This window comes from Gouania willdenowi, chromosome 1 (assembly GCF_900634775.1).
Source record: "Gouania willdenowi chromosome 1, fGouWil2.1, whole genome shotgun sequence".
Classification (NCBI taxonomy): Eukaryota; Metazoa; Chordata; class Actinopteri; order Blenniiformes; family Gobiesocidae; genus Gouania; species Gouania willdenowi.
Genome location: NC_041044.1, coordinates 36,513,424 through 36,523,379, shown reverse-complemented (window position 1 = coordinate 36,523,379; position 9,956 = coordinate 36,513,424). Strand labels below are relative to the sequence as shown.

Sequence of the window (9,956 nt, the reverse complement as noted above, 5' to 3'; positions counted from 1 at the left end):
CAACCAACCAACCAACCAACCAAAAAACCAACCAAAAAATCAACCAAAAAAATCAATCAACCACAAAAATCAATCAACCAAAAAAATCAATCAACCAAAAAAATCAATCAACCAACCAACCAACCAACCAACCAACCAACCAACCAACCAACCAACCAACAGAAAGTCTGGAGTTGCATTGATATCACTGGTTTTAAAGCTATATTTGTTGTTGTTTTAGCAATGGTTAATGCTCATTTTGATTTTCATTTGAGATAGACAGACCCCCGTGACCCTGAAAAACAGGAACAAGCAGGTCTGAAAATGGATGGATGGATGATTTTCATTTGTTTGCTAATAAAACTTAGAGATTTAAAACTAAAAAAAAAAAAAAAACTAAAACAGATACTAAACAGAGCAATCACGAATACCAATTATCCAAATACACAGTAATTTCAGTAGATGAGATGTTTCTAAAAATACATAACCAATTAAACCAAGGGCATATAATAGGAATATTATGAAACTTAAAAATAGGCAAAATTAAAAAAAAAAAAAAGAAAAAGAAAATTAATTTATATTCTTTCAAATCTTGTGAAGGAAGTGTAGATGGGTGATTTTTGGGTAATTTTGAAGGTAAAAACATAGAAATCAAAATAAATGGATGGTTTTAGTAATTTGTGGTATTACATTTCCTTCAAGATGAATATTGCCATATTTTATTTGAATTAAACAAAGCTGTTTGATTCAGCTGTTTAATTTATTTATTTATTTATTTTTTACCATCCTGTAAGCAAAGGTGCAGGAACTGGGGGATACCTCAGCCCCACTAGATTAATGTATCTTAATCACATAATAAATAACCCAATGGAAACATCACGGACAATAACTTTATTTACATGCAGCCACAGCTTATAAAATGCACATAAACTTGAATACATCACAAATACTTTTAGGATTGGACATGGTCAAAATATGTGTGTAATAGTGTTAACTAGGTTTCAACAGCTTTAATAAATGCACACTCAGACGTGAGACATGTTTGCTTTGACAAAAAGATGAAGTACAAATACAGAAATAATCTGGCAACGCACCTGAATCTGTCCAATCCGAGAGAAACAGCGACATCTGCTGGTATTTATGGAACATTGAACGCAGTTTTTAGAACAGGCTGTTAATGTGTGTTTTTTTTAATCATTATAAATTAATTTGATTTAAAAATGCAATAATGAATGTACTCAGTAATTTGTTTATAATAGTGAGGATTATTCATCTGTGGGGAATTTCACACATTGTTGCATTTTGTCACCATGATGTAGCAAAATTAACTGGTGTCCGTTTTATCTGGTGACCTATCTCTGGATTAGGTCAAAGGGAGATGTTGGAAACTAAAAAAAAAAAAAAAAACGTTCAGATGTGTGCTTTAATTCTTGTATGACAAGTCTTGTTTACGATATATATAAACATTTAGAGTAGCCCAGTACGAAAAAGCAATCGAAAATAAAGCAAATTCTGAGGCAGCCAGTGACGTTTCCGGAGGTCCGTCATCAGTTAAAATGTATACTTGATGTACCGTAACACCAATGACAAAATTAGACTCCGTGTACGACGTTTTTAGGATTGGAAAACATAAATATTAAAAGTATATTCTCATATTAGGATATCAAGAATAAATTTCACCACTCAATATTAGTCGGGTTGTAATTACACTCATCACTCCGTATGAATACAAGTTGGAGCCTGCTGCTTTAATGTGTATAATGAGGTTTCAAACATTTTTATTTCATTTTAAATTAAACAAGAATGTATTATCTTATTTTAAATTAAATAAAAACGTTATTTTATTTTAAATAAAATCCAAATGCGTTATTTTATTTTAAATTAAAAAATTAAAAATGCGCATTTTAGCGCAGCAGCTACGCTCCTCAGCACGCTCTCTGATGACGGATCTCTACGTCATCAATGTTGGCGGTATTTTGAAATTGAGTTGCTGTCCGTTTATGTGGGGTTTAGAAAAAGTAGCTTTTTCCACTTCATTATGGTAAGAATAACTCATTAATTCCACTGATAACTATACGTAATAGTACATTAAGTGATGCATGTTTCGCTAATGTAAAAAAAAAACACCTACTTTAACGTGTCTAGCGACAACATTTGTGTTGTCACCTTTAGGTTCACTGTTAATAATGTGTGTGTGTGTGTGTGTGTGTGTGTGTGTGTGTGTGTGTGTGTGTGTGTGTGTGTGTGTGTGTGTGTGTGTGTGTGTGTGTGTGTGTGTGTGTGTGTGTTTTTCAGGCTGAGGTGAATGCAGGGCAGCAGCTTTCAGAAGCTGCTCAGTCTGAGCTGATGGACCTCTGTGATGATCAGTTTGCTCAACTGGAAAAAGTAAAACACGATGTCTAGTTCCTCCCTAATGAAAGTGGAAATTAAATCCTTGAATCCTATAAAACTATTGCTTATTAGAGGTGGTTAATCTGCCCATATTCCTGATTTAATTACAGTCCTATTATTAAAGCCTCGATTCCACTACAATACGATTTTTGATTATGGACGAGCACAGACTTGATTTTCAATTATTAACAGTTATTGATTGTCAGATACTGAATTATTTAAGTTATTTTTCAACCATCACCTCACTCACAGTCAGAATCAGAAAAAGTTTTATATTTACGCCAAGTACAGTTTAAAAACAATACAAGGAATTTAACTTGGTGGATGGTGCAAAGAACAAAAAACAAACCAGAAACACTATAATAATAATAATAATAATATTGTCTTTAATAGCTAAACTCACCTTTAATATTGCGTACTGTAATTGAAATATCCAAATTAGGAGGAATCATCTGGTTCTTATAACAATTTGAAATATTTAATAATTTAATTATATAATTTAAGAATCAATTAATAGTAGTCAATAATTTTAATAGATTTTTTTTCACAACCCCAATTAGATACAGTACATGAGCATGCATGAAGATTTGGATTAGAAACACTGACACCAAGATAAAGAAACCTGTAGACAGGAGAACAGGACTCGTGGATGGAGTAAGAAGAGAACACAACAGGATAGAGAGATTGAAACATCTTGTTTTGCTCCAAAGTTTAGGAGAAAGATGAAAACAAAGCAACGACAACAGGGGAAGGACACATGGTGAAGACATTCAATATTTAGCAGAAACTGAGCTTCAAATACTAAAGCTTTGAAATTGAAAGTCTGCAGCAGTAAAGGAGGAAATGGGTTTTGTTGTCAAAAACACGTCTTAGTTGTTCAGTCGTTTATCACACCCTTTAGCCCACCTGTGTCAAACTCAAGGCCTGGGGGCCAAATGGGGCCCTTCACACCATTCTAATTGACCCGCAAAAGAAAGTAAAAGTGAGAAAAAATGCATTTTCCACTTAGGGCTGGGAGAATAAAATCTCCAATTTTTTTAAAGAAAAATTCGATTTTTTAATTTTTTAATAGACTTAAAAATGACTGCAGACATCAGATATATTGTCAAAAGTGCAACTTTATTGCTGTGATTGTCCTCAAGAGTTAAAATGCATAGAACAATCCCAAAATGAAAAGTAAGTAGTGCAACAGCAACTTCACAGTAGCTTAAATTTTCTGATTAAGAAATCAGATAACTACATATTTTATAACATATGACATTACAATAAAAAAAAAAATAAAAAAAAACTATTCCCTTAGCATCTCAGCATAGTGCGAATAAAAAAATTAACATGCCTGTGGTGCACATATAGCCTACTCATAGGGTAAACAAATGTAAACAAAGAGGGGGCTGGCTCACATCGGAATGCGAAAAAGTCCAAAAAAACTGTGGTGGGGAAAAAACAAAAATATTTAAAAAAAAAAAAATATATATATATATATATGTGTGTATTTTTATTTTTTTAAACTCAAATTTGCAAAATAAAAATTGTTTTACCTACAAATTCGATTAATCAATTAAATCGATTTTTTTGCCCAGCCCTATTTCCACTGGTAGTTATAAATATCTCATTGCTGCCAAATTAATAAATTAATTGAGCTCCAGAATATTTGCTGGAGCTCGCTTTTCCCCCATGCATATATCACATTACAGTCACAAATTGTGGAAAGAACTCAGAATTTTTCTAAAATCCTGCAATCTTACAAAATTGACCCAAATTACTGAAAAATTTGTCTCAAAATCAAGAACTTTGGAAGTGGAGGTGCCACAGGGAATGATATTTATCATTTATCGCTGTTGTTGGTACCTCCAAACTGTTTATATCAGTTATACACGGAAGTGCAAACTACGACACAATAATTTGGAATTGCTCTTTTTTTCCCATCTAAAAGCTGTGACCCACTTATGGTCAAACTGCTCAATATTTGGCTCCTATTTTTCTTCTCTAGCCGCTCAGGGAACCACAGCCACAAACTAAAGTGTGTTCAATGGACCATCATTTATTTTCCATTGAAATTCACTTTAGCTAAGTATGTAACTAAAGACAAAAAGAGACAAACACTAATCTTTGCTTCACATAGTATTGGATTCTTGAGAATGTTTTGGTTGTAGTTTTACTTTTGTTTTGTTTGTGTTTCAGCTTCTAAACGAGATTATACTGAGTGAACCTGAAAGTTTGGGGAATCCACAGGATCAGGTGAGTCTATTTGAATGTCACATTTACCAAAGTCCTGACACTTGTTCCTCTGACAATTGAGAAATAAACAACAAATTCAATATATTAGCTTTCATATATATATATATATCCTGTAGGATATTTTTAGACTGAGCACATCTAATAAAAAAAATCCTTACATCACTTGAATATCTGTGTTTAATAAAAGACTAATATATGATATCATGAACAACAAGGCCTTTTACTTCATAGTTTGTTATTTCTCTGATTTTTAATTTAATTTTTTTTTTTTTTTTTGCACTATTGAATGTCATTAAATAGCCTGACTTTGACTCTGGCTGTGCATTCAACATCTCTGACTTAAGCAGCTCAACTGAGTGTAAATATTTATTTATAGGTAAAGTTGAACATTTATCACAGGGTATTTGTTCCAGTTTGGTGGAATTTTTTGAAAGCAACAACAATTTCTAAACATTAGTTTTACATGTTTCCTAAATCACTGTGAACTTTAGAAATCTCTCTCATTATCCTTCTAACTTAACATCATGTGTTTAAATCTGTGAGAATACTGTTTTTATAAATGTTTCTCTGAACCCTCGCCTGTACCAGTCAATAAACAGAGTGATGGCCACAGAAGCTGAACTGAAACAATGGCTGTCGACGGAGCCCCAATGTGAGTCCTCTTCTCAAACAAACCACAGAAAGTGTCCACACAGCTGTACTTCTCCCCACATTTTGTTATGTTACATTGTTATCTTAAAACTGATTTAATAAAGTTTTCATAAAAGATAGCCCATAATAATTATGTTTTTTGATCCTTTTTGTAAATTTATAAAACATTTAAATATACCAGGTACAGAAGTATTTACACCCTTTGCTATGGGACTCAACCTTAAAGCTGCAATATGTAGAATCGTGAGGTGCTCCACACTCCTCCCTCCGCTCCTGAAAAACTCACCGGTCTCCTTGGGAATCCTTGCGTGCACGCGCACAACTGTGGAACTCTTTGCGATTGTTTTCACCATATAGACTAGTAACAAATGTAGGGACTTTATCTTGTGTTATTGGAGAGTTTTCTGATGTTTTAGAGACACGTATCACTCACTGCTGTGAGGACAGTAAGAGACTCAGAGCCGCTCCTCTCACACTCCTCCACCTACTGATCACAGCTGATCAGAGCAGACACACCACACTGCAAATGAAATGGGTCGGTTCTCTGTCTCCACCTTATATAATGTTTCTCTTAGTTTCACAAGCTATTTATTCCGTCTGTTCTCTCTCTCTCTGACTCGGGGCAGAGAGCACACGGACTGAAAGCGGATCGCTCGCAGTCCGCCGCATACCGAGTCAGAGGGACCTCCGCGGACAGCGTTTGTACGGAACATGTTTGTGCCTTTATTCTGTTGCTTCTGCTCCTCAGTCTTTTTTTTCCTCTTGATTTTCCGTGTACCCGCTGTGCCAAAAGCCACGTTAGAGACTTCAGCTGGAATATAATGCCATGGGACTGTTCCTACTCTCATATTGGGAACGTGTATCAACTTTTGACGAGCAGCCAATAGTAATGCTTAAAACAGCTCATGGGATCTCCCTGTAGGTAGAAAGATCTGTCACGCTCCTGTATTTCCAAAGCTCATTTACAGAGCCAGGAGAAGAGATTTACTGTCCACTCAGAACACTTTGGATTACAATATGCAATATACTGTAATACAATGAGATGATTATGGATTTTTCACCAAATAAAACCAAAAAAAAATTACATATTGCAGCTTTAAAGCCAGGTGCTTCATATTTCCATTCTTCTACAATGTAATTAGAGTCCACCTGTGGTAGATCCAGCAGATTGACCATGATTTGGAATAGAACACACCTGTCTAGATAAGGGCTGCGTTCGGCAACATTTTCGATGCTTGACTACAGAGGACAGATGGATGTCCACAAAGTGTAAACAAATATATGATCATCGTAAATATCTTATTGTGCTTCTTCTAGTGCTTGCAACAAATTCTGAAATTTTACTTCAAGCTGGAGAAGACGAGGTAAGATAATCTGTAAAACTGGCTGAGCATATTTTTTCATTACGTGAAATTTATTGAGTTTTTCTTTCCTCACAGTCAGTTTTTTATTATGGTTTTTTTGCAGATACGGAAGCTATGCTCTCAGCTCGAGATGGTTGCTTCTTGTTATGAAGCCAGGAGAGACAAACTGCTAGAGACTAAAGAGCTGTGTGTTACCGTTTTACTGCACTAGAAGCTTTTTCCACGCTCCTTCAGCAGTGACTGATTATTTTCTTTGTGTTTCTCTTTTTTTCTAATGTGCCTTTATTCTTCAGTGAGTTAAAGTGGCTGGAGGAGAAGAAACAGGTGCTCTTTGCTGCTAGTGACCATTTTGAACGACTCAGAGATGAAAAGGAGAAATTTTCAGAGCTCAGGTGAGTTCAACAGCACAGGGATTAGGCAAGGGACAAATGTTGTTTTAAAGAACAAAAAGCTTTGTAACATTTTACTACTCATAGAAAAATTTAAGTTCTCTTTTGTTTTGCAGTGTTCTGCAGGACACAAAGGAAAAAATCCAGAAGATGAAGTCGTACCAGGAGAGACTGATGGAGTCTCTCGGGGACCTCCTGGAGAAGCACCTTCCTCTTCCACAAAATGAATCGAGTAGCAGCAAAAAGAAGAAGGTGCAAAGACCTACTTTAAACCAAAATGAGTTTTCATTCATTCTGTTTTTAGAAAGTCTTTTTTTTTTTCAGACCATTGGAGAGGAGATAAACGAGGACCTGATTTCACTGAATGAAATTCTGGAGGTTGGTGTTTTCTGATTACATTTTAATATGGAACAAACTCTAACTTTATAAAGAAGTAGCTTTTAAAAACTGCATGGCTAGCATTGAGACTTTAAGGGCTTATACTTCGAAGCTGAATAAGGAGGGTTAACAAACTCTGAGTTTATCTCTAAACTCTGGGTCAACATACCCCACGATGGAAAACTCTGGGTATCTCATTCCATTACAGCTGGTATGAAGTGAGTCAATCAACCCTGAGTATATCAACCTTGGGTTACTTACTTGCACGTGCGTGATAAAAAGCCATCATCAATGGATCAAAGGTTACATGAACTACCATGGTAACCACCCGGAAGAGAGTGATTTATTCACCCTGATGGGTGAAATAAGCCGGCGTTTGAGGAATATGAGCCTGTTCTAAAAGTGCGTTCACACTGAATGCACTTTTAGAACTATAGTGGCTTAAATCACCCGTGATTAGTCACGCTTTTTGGTTGCTTCATCACTCTATCGCCTCAGTGACATGACGAGTGGGGAATAATATGAATAAAATGTGTTTGAGGAGACGTGGCAGCAGCATAGGATGACTGCATAGAGAGCCCTCCCGTTACACTGGCTATAAAGACAGTGACTGTCGCTTGATATTGCATTAATTATATAAATTTTTAATGTAATATTGTTACCAGAGTCATCTCGACGTCAAAAAAATGTCATTAAAAAACTGAAGTGGGACGCGAACCCAAGACCCTCTGCTTCTAAGAGATAGTAATATGAAAAATTCAAATCTGTAATTCAGGCAAAAAACAACACTGTTGCTGCAAAAAAAGGAGGATGGAAGGAATGCAGATATGCTTAAAAGCATGAGGTTATACAATATTAATCCATGGGATGATAAATGGACAGCGCTCTGATCAGTTTCACTTTATCACAGCACACACATGCAGGGGTCACCAACATGGTGCCCGTGTTCTAACATCATTAGACATCAATGAGCTCAGTCTAAAAATTACTTGCAAGGCTTCAAACTCACTATGATAAATATAGATGATGGATGTAAACAGTGTTTTAGTAGAGTTAAATACTGATGCCCTTAATACGTTTTCTTTAAATGTTTAGCGGTATTTTCATTGTGACAAATGTGTTCAAGTATCACAGATAGGTTTTTGTTAAAGATGGTGCAGATTTGGTGTTTGGATTTTGATGTTTTTAAAAAGTTTGATAAAATTTTACATAGTTTTTGAATTTTAGAAACATGTTTCCATTAGTTAAAAGTAGTTAGTGGCTAATGAAATAGGAACAAGATGATTTCCAATGAAACATGTTCAAAGTGGTCATTTGAAAATGAAAGAATTGCATAAATTAAGATGAATAAAGTGTTGCATGTTGAAACTTAAGTGCTCAATGCTTAGTCATGCTTCATTATCTTTGCCTCTGATTAAAGTAAGACCGTGAAATCTATTTCAGTGTATATCGAACTGGTAGCCCTTCAGATTAATCAGTAACTTTGAAGTAGCTTGCAGCTTTAGAAAGATTGGTGACCCTTGCTATAGTGTATATGTATGTATGAATGAATGAGTTCATCCGTCTGTGCATACGGCGAGTGTCCGACACAGGCTTCATCAGCTGACTGTAGATCAGTCCATCTGATGTGAATCGATATCTTTCCTAAAGGATTTAATCTGTAAATTAAAGGATTGCATATTTGTTTCTTTCCTAAATGCAGCTGTCAGATCTGTACCAACCAGGATCTTCTAACAATGGACAGGTCATTTTTCAACAGAACTGATTGGTCAGGAGGCAGGACTTTTGTACTTTCTCAGATCTTATCCACTTCATATGTCATAATTAGGGGTTCAGCCTAGGTTACCATGGTGATTTAGCCCCTTAAGAAGTTAACCAGCGTCGTAGTACAGGACACATCAAATAAAGTTAGCAAGATAAGAGAGTCTCTTGTTAACCTTACGCATTTTTGGGACGTGAGAGTAACTAAGGGACAAGGGGGAAATCAATACATCATACCTACAGTCTTCTAGTTGTGATGATGAGTTGCCAAACTCTAGCCGCGCTCACTGAGCAGCCTCATCCAGTCGTATTTATTACTGACTATTTAAGTGTTTCATTCCAATAAAACTGAATTACCAACCAAACCAAATAAACAAGTCTGTCCCATTACTTCCACTTGCACTGCAGATGTACTTATGGTTTCTCTTCATGTGTGCATCTCAGGTGCTGATGAACAAGGTCCTGAACACGCCACACGACCCCTACGTGACCATTGATCACACTTTCTGGCCCCCGTACATTGAGATGCTACTTCGCTATGGGATTGCTGTGAGGCACCAAGAGAATAACTTCAAGATCCGGCTGGAAACCTTTTTCTAGAGCAACTGTGCATCATATTTCTGTAAACTGAGATGAAGACTAACCATGCATCTATTTTTTAAATAAGAGGAAACCTTTGTTAACTAAATGTTTTTAAAAAGTCTAAATTCTTAAAGTCATCAGGAGATGACAGTTGTATTAAAATCCATGTTAAAAAGCCTTTTTAAGTCTTTTTAAGTTGCATGTTTTAATTGACCACTTTACA

At 35.6% G+C, this 9,956-nt stretch overlaps 1 protein-coding gene across 1 annotated transcript; it reads left to right on the top strand.

Annotated features, from left to right (window-relative positions):
• The first annotated feature begins 1,949 nt into the window (after nt 1-1,949).
• On the top strand, nt 1,950-9,956 carry cenpk (centromere protein K). The gene is made up of 10 exons (XM_028453454.1): nt 1,950-2,020; nt 2,275-2,364; nt 4,552-4,608; nt 5,197-5,260; nt 6,577-6,623; nt 6,727-6,809; nt 6,917-7,015; nt 7,129-7,264; nt 7,337-7,390; nt 9,596-9,956. The coding sequence occupies exons 1-10, from the start codon at nt 2,018-2,020 to the stop codon at nt 9,749-9,751; spliced, it is 789 nt and encodes a 262-aa protein (XP_028309255.1). The 5' UTR covers nt 1,950-2,017; the 3' UTR covers nt 9,752-9,956.

Coding starts and splice junctions, on each gene's coding strand:
- cenpk (XM_028453454.1), top strand. Junction 6,624..6,726: donor TTCAAGCTGGAGAAGACGAG/GTAAGATAATCT, acceptor GTTTTTTTGCAG/ATACGGAAGCTATGCTCTCA. Junction 7,265..7,336: donor GTAGCAGCAAAAAGAAGAAG/GTGCAAAGACCT, acceptor TTTTTTTTTCAG/ACCATTGGAGAGGAGATAAA.